We start from the raw sequence: 20,970 nt of genomic DNA on the forward strand, positions 1-20,970 counted from the left end.
GGAACTTCATATAGGAAGTAAGGTTAGGGTCAGAGATACAGGCCATGGGTACCCAAATGGGGAGTTTGTATTTTGCTCAATGGTCAAGAGGAAGACTGAACAGTGTTTGCTTAGTTACTACCATTGTGTAATAAATCATCCCAAAACTTAGTGGCTTAAGACAACAATAATTTATTTAGATCATAATTTTGTGAATGGGTAGTTTTTAAAAACAAAATATTTTTATCGATTCAGAGAGGAAAGGAGAGAGAGAAACATCATTGGTGAGAATCAGATTGGCTGCCTTCTGCACACCCCCTACCGGTCCCTGCAACCCGGGCATTCGCACTTGACTGGAATCAAATCTGGGACCTTTCAGTCCTCAGGCCGACGCTCTATCCACTGAGCCAAACTGGCTAGGGCTGAATGTACAGTTTGGTCTGGTTCAGCTGTGTGGTTCTTCTGGTGTTGACTGGGCCAGCTGGGTTAGGTTGTCTCTGCTCCGTGTATCTCTCATTCTCCAGCATAGTAGCCCAGTTCATGTCTGGATCAGGGTCCAAGAGAGGGAGTGGAAGTGTATAAGGCCTCTTGAAGCCTAGGCTTGGAATGGGCACACCATCGCTTCTACATTTTATTGGCCAAAGCCAGTCACAATACCAGCCTAGATTCAAGTAGTGGAGAAGTAGGCTTTATTTTTTCCCCCTTTTAAAAAATCATTTTATTGTGGAAAGTTTTAAGCATATTCACCCATATGTACCCATCATCAAGATTCAACAACTAGCAACTCATAGCTAATCTTATTTTACTTTTTTCTTTATAACTAGAGGCCTGTTGCATGAAGAGATTCATGCAATAGGCCTTCCCTTCCCCTGCCTGCTGGCACTGGTTTTCCTTTGGCACCCGGGACCCAGGCCTTCGCTCTGGCTGGAGCCACCTTCAGTCTTCGCTGCTCCGTCCCACTCTGCCGTTTTGCACCTACGTATGCAAATTAACTGCCATCTTTGTTAGGTTAATTTGCATACTCTCCTGATTGGCTTGTGAGCATAGAGGAGGGACAGTCAATTTACATGTTTGTCTATTATTAGGTAAGATTATTTTCCCTCCCCCTGAATTATTTTAAATTAAACTCCAGATATATCATTGCATTATCTATAAACCTTTCAGTTTGTAAGAGAGAGTATTTCTTTTCAATTGAAATATAATTGACATACAATAATATATTAGTTTCATGTGTAGATTCCACTTTGCCATGGGAGGAGCTGCAAAGTCACAGTGCTAAGAGGTGTCCATACAGAGAGAGATACGTTTTTGTAAAACATCTATCACAGTTACTATCAGAGACATACTTTTGACAATATCGTTTGGAGGGGGATGTGCTCTGCATGACTGGAACTGTTTTCTCTTTGTAACAGAGAAGTGCTGCCTCCCTGAATCCATAAATAACTAAAATAAATCCATAAATAAAAAAAATCCTCCATGCCGAGGATAGGAGAGAGAAAGATGCCCAGCTTTCGCCTCTTCCAGTTTCTTGTCCAGTGACTCCTTAGTTTCCGTTTCAATCCACAGCGTTGTAAAAGATAGACAGTTTCTCTGAGATTTCTGTGAATGAATGAGCAGAAAGTTAGACAATAAAAGGGAGCTGAAAGCCAAGCTAGAAGCACAAAGATGTTTCTATACTGCACAACAGTGCATAAACTGCACTCCCTTTGGTCTGGCTGGATGGAGCCTAAACCACCATCTGCATTCATGCCTTAGTGATATGATGTTCCTTCTTACTTGATCAACTTCTCAAATACAAAGGAGGAGTAAACTCCCATCTTAGTGCGAATTAGTCTCAGTTTTAGATTCTTTAATACCAGGCTGACCCTGAGATGCAAGGGAGCCTAGAAGAGGGAAGAAGGAAAGAAGGGAGGAGGGGAGAGGGAGAGAGAGAGAGAGAGAGAGAGAGAGAGAGAGAGAGAGAGAGAGAGAATGAGAGAATATGAATATAATGAATATAAGCTGGAATAATCTACCTCCCCAACCTACTTTAGACTAAACACCGTCCCTTAACACAGTTTCTGAAGTCCTGTACTATTGATATTTGGGCTGTAGAATTCTTTGTTGTAGGAGGCTGTCCTCTGCATTGTAGGATGTTGAGTAGCATCTATCTATTAGATGCCAGTAGTATGATTTACTCCACCCATCGTCCCTGAGTTGTAACAACCAAAAAACATCTCTAGACATTGCCAAATATCCCCCGAGGGGCAAAATCACCCCCTGCTTGTGAACCATAAAGGAAATCTTTCACAAATGTGAACTAACACATGTGGCTCACATTGTTCGGATCAGAGAGGACCTTACCCTTAATAGAGGGCCGCCTGGAGGGCTCGTGAGCCCGACAACTATCAATGATCTCCTTCAACTGTGAAGGGCAGTCTTCACCCAGTGGCTCCTGGTGCTGGTCCTTAGCCACCAGCTGGCGGATCTTCCTAGAATCACAGCCTGGCATGGAAACAAGAGGATGAGAGGCTGAAATATTGCTCTGGCACTCACACATCTCTCTGGATGAGGATTGCTGGCATCAGACTTAGGGACTTTAAGTACTGAAGACACAAGAGCTTCCAATGACTTCAATGACCAGCCCAGGCAGTGCCCACATTGGAGAACAAAACACCCAGGACAGCACTGATGGGGAATTTCTAGTCTTCTGGAAAAGGACCCAATCCCAGCACCATCTGAGCCAACCTTCACCCTGGTTACCTTCAAACGGGGTCTTCCCAGTGACGATTTCCCAGAGGACAATTCCAAAGCTGGAAGAAAACCGAGAAGCTGAACAATCAGAATGTTCCTGTTTTCCCACACCTCTTAGCCATTTCTAGAAACTTCAGTGAATTTTTTGATTGCCACCCAATTCCATTCAACAGAGTAGAGGTATGATGGTGTTTGGATGTGGAGTTTGACTTGGGCTTTCCTGTCCTGTTCATCTGAGTTAGAGTCTGAGCAAGAACATGAACATACCTGTATATTTCAGCTGCTATGTCATATTTATTGAACACATTTTCCAGTCTTTGAGGTGAGATATATGCTGTGAAATTGACTGTCCCTTCTTTTTTTCTCTTAGTTGTTCTGCTGATGGAAGTCTGTGTTTTGCTCAACTCAAATCCTGAAAGCTAGATAGAGAGGTGAATTAGAGATAGAAAGAAACAGCACGATCTTGGGTTGGGAGTAGTGGGCAAGGGCTTGGCGCTACACATGATTGTCGGGGAGAGTCTTTTACCTTTGAAATGTATTTCCAGTGATGTCTTCTCTCCGTGTGGCAACCATACTGGCTGGCATTATGGGTTTAATTTATTATGGTGTATTGACCAAGAGAAACACAAAGGTTTCTTCTCTGTAAAATGGGGCAATGAGGATTACCTGAGATAATGGTTATAAAGCACTTGTAAGACTTGGTAAGTTGTAGTTGTTCTAGTATCACTGTATTAGATGCAGTGCTTTCTCAGTTGAGGACTTAACTCCACTAAGTGAGGGTGGAAGAGGTGCATAGAGCTACCACATGGCTTGCTTTCTCTCAGAAGCAGTTGAAAAAAATGGCATAGGGCACCCTCTCTGTTGATCTGACCCTATAGAACAGCCAGCCTGTTGCTTTGGATTTTACATGACAACTCTGAGTTACCCCCATTGACCCTGCATGGCCAATGCCATGCTCTTAAAGAAGCCACAACACAGTTAATGGGAGCAGATATTCTCCTTTCTCCATGTACACCTGTCATTAGTACCATCATTGTGCAGAGGTGTGCCACCCCCAAACTTGGCTAGATATGCAAACCTAGGGGCAAGGTGAGGAAAAGGATAAGACACGTAGAGGGCTTATAAATACGTTTTCATTGACTTTTTTAGAGAGAGAGGATGGAAGAGGAATAGAAAGGTAGAAATATCAATGACAGAGAAACATGGATCGGCTGCCTCCTGCACACACCCCACTGGGGATTGAGCCTGCAACCCAGGCATGTACCTGGACTGGGAATCGAACCAGTGAACTCTTGGTTCATGGGTCCACGCTCAACTACTGAGCAACACTGGCCGGGCTCATCCCCTTTCCATTACATGTTTATTGAGCACTAACATCCTCTGACATCTGGCACCATGCTAGATACCAGAGAGGAAAGGCTGAAGAGCACATATTACAGTCAGGCGGGATGAGCCCCCAGAGTGATATAGTCATGGTGCTTTGGGAGCACTTATATCACACCGACGAGGAGGAATGGCAAAAAAGAACTAACTTCTGTTTTTGGGGGGCTGTCTCTGAAATTCATAATGCTGGAAGAAAGAAAGCCATCTATGGATGACAAAGAAAATACTCTTTCAGCATTTGGGAATTATGGACATTGAGTTAAACCCTTTCTCTTCCTTATTAGAATCCGACTTTTTAGCTCCATTCCCTTGGGAACCTGATAAAAGCAGACTGTCACCTATGCTCCTAAGTAATATGTTGATGACAAAAAATGATCACTGACTGGTAAAGCTTATTGATAGGGTTTGCAGACTATAAAGAGCTGATAGGGATGCTGGGCTTTGTGGTGAATCTTTTTTTTTTAATTTATTGATTTTTCACAGAGAGGAAGGGAGAGGGATAGAGAGGTAGAAACATCGATGAGAGAGGAACATTGATCAGCTGCCTCCTGCACACCTCCTACTGGAGATGTGCCCACAACCGGAATGTACATGCCCTTGGCCGGAATCGAACCTGGGACCTTTCAGTCCGCAGGCCGACGCTCTATCCACTGAGCCAAACCGGTTAGGGCATGTGGTGAATCTTATAACTGACATGCCTCCGTGGGGACACTTGAAGATATGCCTCAGAAGTTGTTATAATATGACTTCTGAGGGTCATGAGGCTTCTAAGGCTAGAGGACCCCACACCCACCCGAGGGGAGCCTCTTTCTCTAGCACCTGGGAAAGGGCAAAGAGAACACCTCCTGGGTGACTGTGGGACAGCCGTGGGGACAACACTGGAGAGAGAGATTTGACGCTGCCGTGCTGGCAAGCTATGTTTCCTGCATGATACCCTTCTAAGTGACTCCAAATGCCAAGTGTGGCCTATGTCAGTCCTGTAAGTCTGAATGCCTAGTTGGGCCTGAGAAGATCCCCTGGTGGGTATTGGGGGGATGTAGAAGTGGTGTCCAGGAATCTAAAGGGAAATGACTCTCGCCCAGCCAGTGTGGCTCAGTTGGTTGGGCCTCATCCTATGCACCAGGAGGTGGATGGTTCAGTTCCTGGTCAGGACACATGCCCAGGTACAGGCTCGCTCCCCAATAGGGCATGTGCAGGAGGCAGCCGATCAATGTTACTCTTTCATCAATGTTTCTATCTCTCTCTCCCTGTCCCTTCCTCTCTCTGAAATCAATAAAAACATATTTTAAAGATCATTTGGTCCCAGTCTCTTAAAAAAATAAGGGAAATGACTCTTAGCCCGTCCCTGCTAAGCAGGTGGTGAGTGAAGACAGGCATCCTAACAGCAGGCAGGATTGAGTCTGACCTATGGTGGGCACCCGGAAAGCTGTCCAGGCAGGGAAAGGTTTTGAGTTCAGTTCTAAGGTTAAGGCAGAGAAACAAGCAGGCACAGCTTTTCTGGGCAACAGGTGTCCCTCTCCCGGCACCAAACAGTCACCAAGGTTGAACTCAAAGAGCCCCCCGGAAGGCCACACTCACCTTCACTTGGTAGCCGTTAGTTACTAGGAAGCTCCTGCTGCTGATGTTTCTATGGAGTTCAGGGGCTTCGGAATGGTGCAGCCTGACATGACCAAAGGCAGGGAGCGTTAGTGACCTTTGCAAGACCTTCCCGGGGGGCTTGACAGTTATTACCGGAACAAGGAGGCTGGTCAATACCATGCCTCTCCCCCTTGTACCTTGGTTGTGGGCTCAATCCCTGGTCAGGGCGAGTGCTGGAGGCAACCAATTGATGTGTCGCTTTCACATCAATGTGTCTCTCTCTTTGTCTCCCCCCCTCCCACTTTTTCTAAAAATCAGTGGAAAAATATCCTCGGGTGACGATTAACAACAACAAAAACTTAAGGAAGGGGAGACTATCTTGGGCTTCTGGCCTGTTCTCTCCTCTCTGGGATATCAGTAGGGAAGGAAGACTCATTCTGTTCTTCTCAGCATCCTTTCAACCCATATGGTACCTGTATAAGCCACTGGCTGCCCCCACGGCCAGGACGATGCGTTCAGCCAATGTGAGGTCCTTTTTCTGATCCAGCAGTTCCCTGAGGGTCCCGAGCTCACAGTACTCCATGACAATGGAGAATTGAGGTGGGGTCACTGATGGAAAGAAGATCAGCCCCACTCAGAGGTCCTGCTCTGCAGCCCATCTCCCCCTATCTCTACAGACACAGAAATCAGCGCTGCACTGCTTCTCCCCCACCCTCTAACCCCATCTCACACAGTTTGCATCCTGACCTCACTGAATGGGTCAAATACCCACAGAGTTCCCATACCTCTTCGTCGTCGTATTTGGCATGTCGTAATTATACATTCTCTTAGTTATTTGAGTAATGTCTCCCCCACTCAAGTTCAAGCCCCAGAGGGCAGGCTCTGTTTTGTTCACACCCTCAGATGCAAGAACCGACACACAAAGAATGAGTCAGTCACCTCAGCCATCACCCAGGAGACCAGATATCACTGGAAGTTTTCCTTTAGTTGAGGGAGGCTGTAGAGAAACGTCTAAAGGGGAATAAAACATTTAAAGGGGTTGCTCTGTCCCCTCTGTAGGCAAGAGCAACAATGCATAACCCACAGGAGAGGCCATGCTATGAGGGAAAATGCAGCCACATTAAAAAATTAAAATGAAAAAGAATCTGACGCATGAGGTTCTTGGTCAAGGGGCAGGTTAATTGAGTTTTTAGGTTTGATCTACACTAATGATATGAGCAAGGATAGATTCCTTGTTCTTGATAAAGGGGCAGGTTAATTGAGTCTTGGGGTTTGATCTACACTAATGATGATCCAGGGTAGATTCCTTATACTGATCAGTCAGCTTTATCATGTTTTATTGCAACAAGATGCTTCCATCACTCAGGCCAGTATCTGAACAAGATCCCCAGTAGACTGGGAGAAGAGGAGGTGGCCACATTAGTGCAAATCAGCCCTCAGGATGAAGCCAAATTCAAGCCCTTGTTTCCTGAAAGGATATGGGAACCTGCATCTTGGGATGCAGAAAAAAGAACACTGATCATAATCACACTATATAGATCCCACCCTTCCAGCTCTTCTTTAAAAATGCAATGCATTATAAGATATATGACAGACCACCAAAACAAGGCCCAACCCCAGAAGCACTCCTTACCTGCTTCATCAATGCAAATCCCAAATATACGCAGGATGTTAGGAGAATCAAATTTCTTCATGGTTGTGACCTCATTATTGAAAACACGCCTCACTATTCTATGAGGATGAAAGAGACAATTAAGATTTCAAGATGGGAGGGTCCCTCTGAGAACATTTAGTGTAGGGACCATCTGTGCATGTGTGGGGGATTGTCAGCATCCTGGGGTGAGATGAGCTTGGCCACTGATGGCAGTGTTTAGCAGTAGAATTAGCATGCACAATACATGCTACAACATAGATTTACCTTGAAAAGATCATGTTAAGTGAAAGGAGTCAAACACAAAAGGCCACATATCGTATCATTCCAGAACACACATAGAGACAGAAAGTAGATGAGTAGGTGCCTAGGGCTAGAGAAGGTGGGGGTAGCAGTATATGGGGAGTGACTGCTAAAGGGTCTAGGGTTTCCTTGTGGGATGATGAAATGTCCTAAAAATCACTTTATGGCAATGGTTGCACAACTCTGAAATATATTAAAAGCCAGTAAGTTATATACTTTAAATGGGTGAATCTTATGGTATGTAAATGATGTGTCAATAAAGTTATTAAAAATACTATCCCAATCAAAATCTCCATGTGTATGTTGAGGAATGTGATATTTATTTAGCTTAGTCAACCTGAGAAAGAAGAGCCAAGATGGAGGGTGTTACCTTACTAGATACTGAGAATTACTAAAAAGTCATAATAAAAACAAAACAGTGTTATTGGTGCAAAGACAAATTGACCAGTGGAATGTAATAGAGAGGTTAGAGCCAGATCCATGTCTAAATAGAATTAACATACAACAATGTGGCACCACAAGTCAATGGGGGAAAACATTTAATAGCTGGTGTAGAGAAAATGGATTCATTGTATAGATAAAAAATAAAACTAGGCCTTACATAATATCAAAGGTGGATTCCAGGAGAATTAAAGCCTAATGTGAGAAGTAAAACTCAAAGTTAATAGAAGAAATCTGGAATGCCTAGGGGAGTGGAAGGGCACCTCAAGAGCACAAATACATAATAAGATAACATTTTGGTAGAATTAATAACATCAAAATTTAAGATGTCTGTTGATGGACACCACTGGCAAAATTAAAGTATAGAAAATATGATGAGAGAAGACCTTTGCAATATCTCAAACTTAGAAATGATTAATTGCCACAATATACATGTTTATCTTCTACACATGGACATGACAAAAACAGCAACCGTGACAGAAAGAAGGGCAATATAGAGAAGTGGAAACCCAAATAGCTAAAAGCCATATGAATGAATGTTCAAATTCATTAGTAAACAGAAATGCAAATCAAAATAGCGATAGGATGTTACTTTATAACCATACGCATGAGAAAAATGAGAAAGCTGGATAACACTAGGAGTTGGTAGAGATATGTAACAATAGAGCTCTCACACATTGCTGGAGAGAGTATAGGCACCTGCAACCCATTCTAGTCGTACTTAGTCAATTTCATATAAGCATGACCCATTGATTCCCCTATGACCCATTGCTTCCCCTCCTGGCAACACAGCCCAAAGAAAATTCTCATACAGGTCCATAAAGGGGTACTTATGGTGGCATTATTTTTGGTGGGGGAACGTTGGAAACAGGTTGGGTTCCATCATTGGAAAAATAGGTAAAATGTGGGTCTACACCACAGACAGCAGTCAGAAGGAAAGGGCGACAAGTACAGTACTAGTTCCCTGATGCTGAGTGGAAAAGGTCAGAACAGTAGGCAACAGACATATAACACTACCGCTTGTGAAAATAAAAGATGCACGCACATATAACAACAACATACATTTTACAAGAACACCTACAAACAAAACACACTTTATTGCCTGTGGAGGGGATGGGGGACTGAGAAATAGGAACGGAAGGGGATACAAATTTTTAAATAACTAAATGTATGAATAAAAGAGAGAAGTTTCTAGAATTGAGGTTGGAAGACATGCACTTAAAGTCTAGGCTCTGCTCCTTAAGAGTAGAGGGCAAGTCATTTCACCCTTTGGGGCCCCATTCTCCCACCTAATGGAGACAATACGCCTCTCTCCTTGGAGAGTTTTAGAGAGGAAGTGAAATGATACATGAGATAGTAACTATACAAAAGCACTTACCCAGGGTTTCTGGTCTGGACGTTGTTGAATACTTTTATGGCCACTGGAGATTGGTAATATTTTCCTTTAAAAACTTCGCTGAATTCATTTTTCTTTAGAGAGATCCAATCAGAAAGTTCCTCCTTCTTAATCTCCGTGATTTTATTTGCTAGGGCCGCCTTTATTGATTTCTGTAATTCTGACCGTAGGACAGAAGGAAATAGAGTCAATGAGCTGAGGAAGGTGTCCTAAGGGAAGACGTGTCTCTGTAAACATGTAAGTGGGAAGCCTTATGCCATGACCCAAAGCTGGCCCTGGCAGGACCTTCTGACTCACTCAGCCTGGGGAAGAGGTTCCAGAGCCTCTGAGTGACCAGTAGAGACACAGCTGGATGGTTAACAAAAATGTGTCATGCACTTCCTGCCCCTCTTCTTCAAGTCCTGTCTGTCTCTCCAGCCTAAACCTCCATCTCAACCGGTCTCACTCGTTTTGGAGCCCTTCCTACTCCTACTGCCACTTGAGCTCGGCACTTGAACATTTAGCATCTTGTTTAGTCATTTCAGCTCTAATAGTGAGAGACACAGTTCAAGCTGAGTGACTCCACTGCTGGTATGTGTTCACACGACTCTCTTTCCTCTCCCTCCCTCCTACCCTGTGGCTGTTAGCTCCCCTAAGGCAGGGTCTTTCTCTGCATCTGACTTGGCTCTATGTACAAGGCTCTGACAGCAGATACAGATTGGTCAAATGAGTGATGAATGAGTATTTTAAATTAGATTTGCATTTGTTCTTGGGAATTCAGCAAAAGAAGCTTCGATACTATCTAGAGCAGTGGTTCTCAACCTTCCTAATGCCGCGACCCTTTAATACAGTTCCTCATGTTGTGGTGACCCCCAACCATAAAATTATTTTTGTTGCTACTTCATAACTGTAATTTTGCTACTGTTATGAATCGTCATGTAAATATCTGATATGCAGGATGTATTTTCATTGTTACAAATTGAACATAATTAAAGCATAGTGATTAATCACAAAAACAATATGTAATTATATATGTGTTTTCCAATGGTCTTAGGCGACCCCTGTGAAAGGGTTGTTCGACCCCCAAAGGGGTCGCTACCCACAGGTTAAGAACCGATGGCCTAGAGGAAGTTGTCAGCGCTTAGACCGGTACTAGAAGGTATCTTGGGGGTCAAGAAGTTCCCTTCAAATGCTACTCTATGGACAGAAGCCTGGGCTAAGTTATGAGCACATCCGCAAACCTGTGGGCTGTTTCCAACCATCCAGCCTAGAAAATGGGCAGTGGTGGGGTGGGGGAAGACTGGAGTTCCTACTGAACAAATGACTTTGGTTTGGGGGCAGTCAGAAGCAGCAGGTCACAGGTAACTCACGGCGCCTCATGATTTTTTCCACTTCATTTTTCACTTGCTCCACTGAAGCTTCGATAATTTCACTTGCTGCAGGAAAAAAGAGTAGCAAATACTCAAAAATAGAAATGCGAATTAAAAGCACACCGAGGTCCCATTTTCTTTAACTTACCATATTCATTGCAGTAGGGATTACTACTACTGCTCACGAATATTCATCTTTCTACTTCTTTTAAAAAAATATTTTATTGATTTTTTACAGAGAGGAAGGGAGAGGGATAGAGAATTAGAAACATCGATCAGCTGCCTCCTGCACACCCCCCATTAGGGATGTGCCTGCAGGTGCATGCCCTTGACCAGAATCAAACCTGGGACCCTTGAGTCTGCAAGCCGACGCTCTATCCACTGAGCCAAACTGGTTAGGGCTCATCTTTCTACTTCTAAGCACATAGTGAATGCCTTGAAGCATGGCCGTGTCACTCTCTTTGACTAAGAAATGAAGTGAAAGAAATGCGAAGGAAGTTTGTGTCAATGCGAAAGTGCCATAACCTTGAAAGTTCCTGGAAAGGACAGCTGCTACCTCGGAGTCTCCTGGACTTTGCCTAACTAAGAAATAAAGTTTTCTTTCTTTGAGACACTGTTGTGTGGTTTTTTTTTTTTTACACCATAGCATAATCTCATCTATCCTTATTTATATAATCAGAAATACATTTAAAAACTGATAGGACCTTCAGTGCTAAAGCTAATGAAGAAAAGTGTGGAGAAACACAATCTCATACATAGTTGGTAGGAATGATATTGATCTAACCTCTGTAGAGGACAATCTGGCAATTTCTATCAAAATTTTAAGTGCCAGGAGGAGGGAAGGAGGCTGGGGACATCTGTAAAAAAAAAAAAAAAAAAAAAAAAAAAAAAGTAAAGTGCTCATACTCTTTGACCCACTTATAGGAATTGTTCCTAAAGATATCCTGAAATATATGTGAAGATACTTAAGGTAGGACTACTTACAATTGTGAAAAACTGGACACAATTCAAATGTTCATCAATAGGGAGTTGTTTAAATATATCTGGCCCGCCCTAACCGGTTTGGCTCAGTGGATAGAGCGTCGGCCTGCGGACTGAAAGGTCCCAGGTTCGATTCCAGTCACGGGCATGTACCTTGGTTGCGGGCAACATCCCCAGTAGGGGGTGTGCAGGAGGCAGCTGATTGATGTTTCTCTCTCTCTCATCAATGTTTCTAATTCTCTATCCCTCTCCCTTCCTCTCTGTAAAAAAATCAATAAAATATATTTTAAAATAAATGAATGAATGAATGAATAAATAAATAAAATCTGGCCCATGTATACCAAAGAATACGAGGCAACTCTATGGAAATTAATATGGCTGAATATTCAAGATTTAGTGAGAAAAGCAAGAAGCAGAACAGTGTGTTTAGGATGCTAGTGATAGTGTAACATTGATAAAAAAATCTATATTCTTAAATATCTGGAAGGCTATTCAACGAACTGGTAAAGAAGATTATGTCTGGGAAGGAAACAGTTCCTGTGAGGTCAAGGGTGAGAAGGACATTTACTTCTCATGCAGGGCCCTTTTTGTACCTTGTGAATGTATTACTTGATAAAAGTGTTTTTAAAAACTGAAAAGCTCATTCACTCATTTATGAATAATAAAGACCATTATAAACTGATGAATAAAAATAGATACAGAGGCAGAGCAGCATTAAACAGACTGTCAAACTACAGCAGGAAGGCTGGGGAGGGTTGGGGGGGGGGAGGTAAGAGATCAACCAAAGGACTTGTATGCATGCATATAAGCATAACCAATGGACACAAGACACTGGGGGGGTAGGGGAGGCCGGGGGAAGGTCAAGGGGGAAAAAAGCAATAAAAAAACAAAACAAAACTGAAAACAAGAGCAGAAAGTAAATCCTGTCCTCCAAGTTGATGACACTAACATGCCCCCCACCTTTCCCAGGAAGTGGGCCAATGAGTGCTGAAGATTAGGAAGGCTGGGGGCCAGTCCTGTCTTTCAGCTGGGTTGGCCCCTGCACACACCTCTCTCCCCTGGCCCCCAACCCCTGATTCTGTTTCTCTTTGTTGGGTGTTTGGTTGGAGGATTACAGATGTCTCACTTTCCCTCGTCCAGAAAAGAACCCATTTTGCCCACAGGTCTCTTCTAGGCGCGGTTTGTCCTGGTTGAGTGTCTCCTGCCGACCTGATTGGGGATGGACCGCCTTGCACATCAAGGTGGCAGAACAGTGATTGTGCTGGGCTCCAGTGCCCAGAAGGTTCATTCAGATGTCCTTTACCCTCTCCTCACTTCCTCTCTCTCCACCCACAGTCCTTACAAAAGGGAAGAGTTTAGAATTCCTATCACCAGGATCTGCGAAGGGGTAAAGAGGCCACATTTGTTTCCATCCTTCTGCTCTGTTCCCTCTTCTGGTGGCCCTGGCCCCACTGTCACCCCCTATTCCAACCTAAACCCATGTTTCATCCCTAAGGCCTTGTCCTCCACTAAGTCCACCAAGTTCAAGGGCCACTCTAGTTCAAGCCACCGTCATCTTTTACCTAGTCTCAAAGTGGCTCTTAACTAGGCTCACATTTCCACTCTTGCCTTCTGGGGTATGTTGAATGATTGGTCCCAATTCTTCACTCCTATGTAATAGTCTTATACATCCACACCATTATAGCTTCATAGCGGGCACACTGTATTTCCCTGTCCCTTCATGTTGGGCTTGGCTACATCGATGGCTTTGAATATTAGTGGACACAAGTAGAGGCTTGAATCGTGCTGGTACTGTGGAGCTTGCCTTCTTGCAATTCTGCCAAAAGAACATTCTCCAAGGACTCACTGCTCCCACCACCTCGGCTCCAGAATGAGACAGGTTAAACAGATCGAAATTAGACCTGCTGCCTGGAGCCCAGCCCAGCCCAGGCCCCTGAGATCAGAAGAATCCAATGGACCCACAGATCTGTGAGTAGGAGAATGAATGACTATTGTTTCAAGCCTCTGGATTTTGAGATGGTTTGTTATTGCAGTATTAGTATAGCAACTGACTAATACGTATCATTACAGTCCATTGCCACATGGCAGCCCAAGTGATGTTCTTTTTTTTTTTATTAAATATATTTTATTGATTTTTTACAGAGAGGAAGGGAGAGGGATAGAGAGTTAGAAACATCGACCAGCTGCCTCCTGCACACCTCCTACTGGGGATGTGCCCGCAACCAAGGTACATGCCCTTGACCAGAATCGAACCTGGGACCTTTCAGTCCGCAGGCCGACGCTCTATCCACTGAGCCAAACCGGTTAGGGCCCAAGTGATGTTCTTTAATACAAGTCAAATCATGACAGGCCCACGTTTAAGACCTCCCTTTCCTGGCTCCTATGACTCAGAATAAAACCTATATTTCTTTTCATGCCTTCAAGGCCCTGTATGACCTTGCTCCTGTATCTTCCGGCCTACTTCTCCACCTCCATCTCATACTACTCTCTCTTCCATGTCTACCCCACCAAAACCATCCTGCCTTCTGGTTGTTCCTTGCACTTGCCACATTTACTCCCCATCTCAGGGCCTTTGCATCTCCTGTTTTCTCTGCTGGGAATGCTCCTCTCCCTCATCTTCATATGGCTTGCTCCTTCTCATTATTCAAGGCGTCCATTCCAATGCCACCGGTTAGAGAAGCTTTCCCTGAACACTCAGTCTGCACCCGCTGTCACTTTCTATCTCATTGCCCTGCTTATGGCTTTCGTTGCTTTTAAATAAAATGACTTAGACCTCTATCTGCAGACTTTAGGTTTCAAGAGGGCAGAGATTTTGTCTACTTTTCTCTGTGTTATGTCTCAGAAACGTAGAACACTAGCTGGCATACAGTAGGTACAGTTGTGTGCTTCATGATGTTGAGGTCAGCGATGGACTGCATATATGATGGTGGGCCATAAGCTTATAATGGAGCTGAAAAATTCCTATCACCGAGTGATGTCCCACAGTGATTACTTATGTGTTTGTGGTGATGCTGGTCTCAGCAAACCTACTACCTTGCTAGTCATATAAAAGTATAGCACATACAATTATGTACAGTACATAATACTTGATAATAAGTGACTAGGTTACTGGGTTATGTATTTACTATACTATCCTTTTTATTGTCATTTTAGAGTGTACTCTTTCTACTTATGAAAAAAGTTTACTGTAAAACCGTATGCAATATTATGCCAGCAGCAACCTCATATATCTCATGTTTGCTATGTCTTCTGGTTGCATCATATTCTCTTGACTTAATCTTTAGTTGGTTTGTACAGTCGAATGTTGTACAGGCTTGTGGCCTAGGAGCAATAGGTTATAACGTATAGCCCAGGTGTGTAGTAGGCTAGACAATCTAGGTTTGTGTAAGTGCACGCTGATGTTCCCACATCGCTGAAATCGCCGAATGACACATTTCTTTGAATGTATCCCTGCCATTGAGTGGCACGTGACTATACTCAATTCATGTTTGCTTAGTTAATTAGTTAGTTCTTCCTCCTGATAATTTACATATTAACAGAAGGTCCTGGAAAAAGTAAGGCTGGAAGGAATTACCTTCTGGAATTCTAGGTATTACATCCAAGAGAATGAAGAAGCAAAGAAGACATTAGTATCAACACCCCCAACCTCTCTCCTACTCTGGCTTGCCCAAATTTCACCAGGTCCCCCCCCCCTCCCCCCGCCATATCTGGGCCCATGGATGTTAGGAGTTCTGAGTCACATGAATGACATCTGCTCAAACCTCTTCAGCCTTCCTGCTCCTCTGGTAAATCAAAACGAGACTAAAATGCCCCCAATTTACTCCCCATGACAAAAGAAGCCTTACCAGTTAGACTCTGGAAGACTCGCCAATCTCGCTCTGCATCCTGCTGATCCTCTTTTTTCCAGGCTTCTTTGCTGATGCTTGAAATAGACACCCCCTGATACACCTGAAGCGCCAGTGAGAGCTCCTGGTAGACATCGTTCAGCCTATTGTTCACATCTGTAAAGAGTTCTTTGTTCTTCCCTGATGTTAGAAACTTATGGAGAAAGGACTTATCGCTAAACTTATCTATCTTCTTCTTGGCTTCCTCGAGGGCAGCCTGGAAATTGTTCAGGGCAGTGATGATCCCAGGGGACAGGTTCCCCTCTCCTCGGGCCTGGAGCTCTTGCAGAGGCTGCAGCAGGCCGTGGATGCGGTTCCTTAGACGTTTGTACTGTCCCTCGCAGTGTTGCATCTTTTCACATAGTTCGTACACGTACTGGGCCCAGGAGATGACGTTCTTCAATATATCCATACCTGGAAGAAACTGATGCAATCTGTTCAAGTCCCAGAAATCTCCTGCATATTTACGACTGGGCTACAGGAACCTCCAGGGTGTCTGTGATTTAAATGGCTGAAGAATTCTCCCCACGATTTCATATAAGGTAGAGATGGCTTGACGTCCACCAACATCTGTTCTGCCCTTCCATAATAACAGAGCTGTGGCTGGGAAGTGTTGGCTCACCTAGGACTATATCTCCCAGCCTTCCTTGAGGCTTGATGTGGCCATATGACTAGTTCTCGCCAATGGGGTGTGAGTGGATAGGATATATGCTACTTTGGGCTGAGGCGGGTTTGTCTCCTCTACACACTATCAGCTGGATGCATAGGATGACACAGCCCTAGGGGTGTTGGAGTTCTGAGAAAGAAGGTGGAGTCTCAAGAAGGAAGAATCCTGGATCCCTGATTCATCATTTGGAGGAGGGCTGCTCACAGACCTGGACCATCTGCCATGGACTGTTAAGTGAATGAGGAATAAACTTCTATTGTGTTTGAGCCATTATATTTTGGTGTCTGGTCATTATATCAGTTTAGCCTATTCTACCAAAAATATCCTGCCAAAGTATAGGGGTGACGATAGGATGGTGGGTTGGAAAGCTCAGGCCCTGTCTAAAGAAGGCAAGGGTTAGCCAGCAAGGATAAATGGTCCAGTGGTGGAAGACCTTCCAGTTTTGAAAGAGCAGACAGAGCCCTAACCGGTTTGGCTCAGTGGATAGAGTGTCGGCCTGCGGACTGAAGGGTCCCAGGTTCGATTCCGGTCAAGGGCATGTACCTTGGTTGTGGGCACATCCCCAGTAGGGGGTGTGCAGGAGGCAGCTGATCAATATTTCTCTCTCATCGATGTTTCTAACTCTCTATCCCTCTCCCTTCCTCTGTATAAAAAAAATCAATAAAATATATATTTTTTTAAAAAAAAGAAAACAAAAAGAAAGAGCAGACAGAAATCTGGATTTTTATGTTAAATCTCTCAATTTAAAATCTTGCAACCAACCCTGGCCAGGTAGCTCAGTTGGTTAGAGCGTCGTGCCAATACATCAAGTTGCAGGTTCGATCTCCTGGCAGGGCACATACAAGAAGCAACCAATGAATGCATAAATAAGTGGAACAACAAATAGATATTTCTCTCTCTCTCTCTCTCTCTCTCTCTCTCTCTCTCTCTCTCCAACTTTTAAAAATATAAAATCTTGCAACCAAGTAAAAAAATGTGCAGTCCAACTGTGTGGGTCAAATAAAACATGTCTGCCAACTGGATATTGCCCATGAAGCCCCAATTTGCAACCTTGGCCACAGTTGGCCAAGGATACTCAGGATTGTAACAGAACTTGGCTTCTGTCAATCTCAGCTTTTCCTTTCTATCTCTTTTCCCAATGCTTGAGCATCCCTGTCTCCCTAGTGCTCGTCCCCAGTTCTCTCTGCTGCGTTTTTAGAAAGCTGTACATTTGTTATAGCCTACCCATTGTCTATGCACCAATAAGACTTCATTATGTAAGTGCCGCTCCCTCAGAGGCATTTGCACTAAAGACTCGGGTTTTCCAGGCCCAAAGGAATCATGGTGAACATCTGTGTTGCCCTCACAGCACCCATTTTCCTACCTCCTATTACTGCCCAGATTTTAAGTGGCTGCTGCTCCTCCCCCATTCAGCAATAAGTGTGTAGGGAGCTGGCTCCACTTCTGGTTCTAGAGGTGAAACCTGATGTATCTAAGCCAGTGGTTCTCAACCAAAGATGATTTTGCCTCCAGAGGACTTCTGGTAATGTGATTGCTACTTACATCTGGTGGGTAGATGTTAGGGTGCTATAATGCATAGGACAACCCCTCCACAGCAAAGAATTATCCAGCCCAAAAGGTCAATAGTGCTGGGGCTGAGAAAACGTGATCTAAGCCATCAGATAATTCCTAATAGCCTTTCACAGTGATTGATTCAAAATTGGGCACGCGGGCTAACTTGAGTGGAGGGGAATGGTTGCCGGGGAGATTCCTGGATCCCCTAAGACAGCCCAGGAAGCCAGCTTCTAACTCTTAATTTCTCTCCTCCTCCCTCTCTCTTTCATCTGAATATGGGTGAATGAGTGAGAAAGCATGGAGCCCCAATCCTAAAGCCTTGGGATGAGCAACCTACAAATGACAGAATGCAAAGGATAGAAAATGCAAAGGTTTGAACTGACCCTGAAGTCTACCCCATTTCTCAATTACATGTTTTATGAACCAATGACCTTTCTTATTATTTAAGCCAGTTTGAATCATGCTTGCTGTACTTGTAACTAAAGGCAACCTGTTTCAGTAATGAGTGATGATAATAACAATGATCACAAATCTCCCTATTCAGTTAGTATATGCTACGAACTTTGGAACCACGAGTTCACTCTTTTATAGTTGGAGATACTTAGGCTCAGGGAAGTTGCATTTAAATAAGTACAAGACCATGGTAATGATTTCCAAAGTACTTTTAAACAGTTAATCTCAGCAGCTCCATGAAATAGGTGGGACACCTATTATCACCATGTTAAAGATCAGATAACAGTTTGGAGAATTGCATTGGCTTGACACACAAATCTGATGAGTGAAAAACTAGCGGAAGTGAAACCAACTGAGCAACCAGTGGGTACACTTTTGTTTTTCTTGCCTTAAAGTTATATGGACCTGGCAAAGGAAATGACAGGTATTAAGGCATGTCTAAAAAGACTCAGTGGATTGCATACTACCCAGCTACTCCCAGCTACTCCCAGTTGCTAAGCAAATGCCTTCAAAGCCATTTCTTGGCACCCATGAGGGCAATGGGCTTTACACTTTTCTCTGGTCCACTGAAGACAGAATCAGATGTGAAAGTGTTGCTCAAGGAATCTTGCAGATTTCAGTTTCATAGCTTCAAGCTCCAATTATCCTATTACCAGCTTCATAAAAAAGCTACATCTCCACAATAATTAATCAGAAAAGATAATGGGGAAATACCCCACTCATAAAAGTGACAATTTAAAACAATACATTTTACAGAAGTGATGATGTGGTATGAAAAAAATCACACAAAACAAAGCTTAAAAAAATGGAGAGAACTGTTATATCTCTGGCTGTGAAGATTAAAAATGACAAGCCAGACAATCCTTCCCCAATTTAAACCCAATTTAAAGCAATTCCAACAAAACTCCCAATGGTATAGTTTGGTATTGAAACGAAATGATCCTAAAGTTAATTTCAAAGAGAAAATTGGTAGGAATAACCAGATTTTTAAAAACAAATAAATAAGAGGACTTACCTATAAGATGCAAATCTATTAAAAACTGCAATAACTGAAACTGCTTAGGGCTTATTAACCATTGATAAAGATATCAAAAGGATAAGAGGGAATAGAAATATATACATATTTTTGACTCAACAATGTGAATTTCTAGGAACTTATGCTGTAGAAAAGCTTGTATGTGTATAGAAAGATATATACTAAGATGTTCATTGCAGTGCTATTTATAATATGGAAAGCTGCTAACAAGGAGAGGGAAAATTTACTATTTTTAAAAGTGAAAAAATCTTTAAGTGGCATAACAATATAAATCCATAAGTAATCTAATGGCATTTCCTTTTCTCCTCAAAATAAATAAAGTAAAAAAAAAAAAAAAGAGGTATCAGACATCCTTTCCTGATGAGGGCATTACCACTCAGTAGGCTTCTTAGGCAATTTACCCACAGACAGCCTGGAGTTCCTCTGTCCAGGGCTTCTTGGACGGCTCCTCTGAGCGGGTTCCCAGGGCCCTCCGACCCCCACCCTAACCCCACTCCATTCTACGTCTTCTTTGGCAAGAAGGCAGTGAGTCATTCAGAGACCCGCGCGCGGGCAGCTCTACCATCAGAGCGCAGGAAATGAAACTAACCTGGCCCCGAGTTCCGGGAAATCGAACAGTGGGCCACCCCACCCTCCGTTACTCCCCCATCTCCCCTCCCGGCCCAGGGACTCCACCGCAGCCCCCTGGCCCCGCAAGGCGGACCGCGCCAGGAGACCACACCAGACTCACCCTTGTCCCTCCCGAAGGCGTCCACTCTGCCCGGTGCACAGTCCAGGAGGCCCGCTCCCGCCAAGCAGAGGCTGCCTGTGCCCAGCGGAGAAGTCTGTGGACGTGAGCCACAGGGGAGTCCCGAGTCCCTGTGCCCGCTTTCCCTCCAGGCTCCGCGCTCTGCGCTCCCGCTCCCTCTTCCCGCCGCAGGACTGCCTGTCGTTGGGGTTGGGGTTGTGCCTGAACCGTTCGGTCCTGCGCCCTCCAGAGGCCACTGCCCCAGGGCTGGCACGTGGACAGTGAAGTCTGACCAGCCCGGGAGCTTTTCAAGTCTGAGCCCACGGCTCAGGTGCCCTGGATCCTAGAGCCCCTTTCTAGAAAGTTCAGAGCGGAGTCTCCTCCCTTCCTCCTGGCAGTTTCCTCCTGCGCTTTCCACCCTCCCCCACCTTCCCGCATTCACTCGGTAACTATTTCTAGAACACACTAAGTCCTCACTTAAGGCTCCCTATAGGTTCTTGGACTGACTTTAAGGGGAACCTCATATGAGGAGACCAATTTGACCATCGGCTACATGGTATGCACAAGAGTTAAGTTTCTACAGCATATTTCTGGTCACAAAAACATCACCAAACTTCTGATAAACACCCCAAACACTTATAGTAAACATTGGAAAAAATGTGAACTCCATGTACATGTAAGAAAGACTAAAAAAAACAGATAGGATCGTATTTTCCAACCTGCTCATCCGTGAAGTCACTCCAGGTTTGTTGATGGAAGTTCTACTACTATTACCTCTCGCTTAGATGCAAATGCCTCTCATACTATAAAAATTATTAAGATTACAGCGGTTAGTGAAATGAATGAACCCATAGA

The 20,970-nt window shown here is 44.0% G+C and overlaps 1 protein-coding gene across 3 annotated transcripts; it reads right to left on the minus strand.

The window, feature by feature from the left end:
• Window positions 1-147: 147 nt before the first annotated feature.
• Window positions 148-20,488, minus strand: MLKL (mixed lineage kinase domain like pseudokinase). Of its 3 annotated transcripts, none has more exons than XM_023756078.1 (11): window positions 20,119-20,488; window positions 15,640-16,092; window positions 10,814-10,879; window positions 9,447-9,624; window positions 7,307-7,404; window positions 6,147-6,282; window positions 5,674-5,755; window positions 2,980-3,131; window positions 2,722-2,771; window positions 2,323-2,463; window positions 148-1,578 (listed from the first exon to the last, which is right to left on the minus strand). In XM_023756078.1, exons 2-11 carry the CDS (start codon window positions 16,088-16,090, stop codon window positions 1,535-1,537), a joined length of 1,398 nt encoding a protein of 465 aa, XP_023611846.1. In that variant the 5' UTR covers window positions 16,091-16,092; window positions 20,119-20,488; the 3' UTR covers window positions 148-1,534. The 3 variants fall into 3 exon arrangements, with proteins under 3 accessions (XP_023611846.1, XP_014313467.1, XP_023611847.1); XM_014457981.2 differs by having other exon boundaries at window positions 15,640-16,102; window positions 20,119-20,487; XM_023756079.1 differs by lacking the exon at window positions 20,119-20,488 and adding an exon at window positions 19,790-19,806.
• Window positions 20,489-20,970: the final 482 nt, after the last annotated feature.

This window comes from Myotis lucifugus, unplaced genomic scaffold (assembly GCF_000147115.1).
Source record: "Myotis lucifugus unplaced genomic scaffold, Myoluc2.0 scaffold_88, whole genome shotgun sequence".
Lineage (NCBI taxonomy): Eukaryota > Metazoa > Chordata > Mammalia > Chiroptera > Vespertilionidae > Myotis > Myotis lucifugus.

What these genes read in the sequence shown, in the direction of transcription:
- MLKL (XM_023756078.1), bottom strand. Translation starts at nt 16,090, where the DNA reads ATGGATATATTGAAGAACGTCATCTCCTGGGCCCAGTACGTGTACGAA. An exon ending in GATTTGCATTGATGAAGCAG is followed by an intron (nt 6,283 to 7,306) that starts GTAAGGAGTGCT and finishes TCTTTCCATCAG; the next exon opens with TGACCCCACCTCAATTCTCC. An exon ending in ATAGCAGCTGAAATATACAG is followed by an intron (nt 2,772 to 2,979) that starts GTATGTTCATGT and finishes GTTTTCTTCCAG; the next exon opens with CTTTGGAATTGTCCTCTGGG.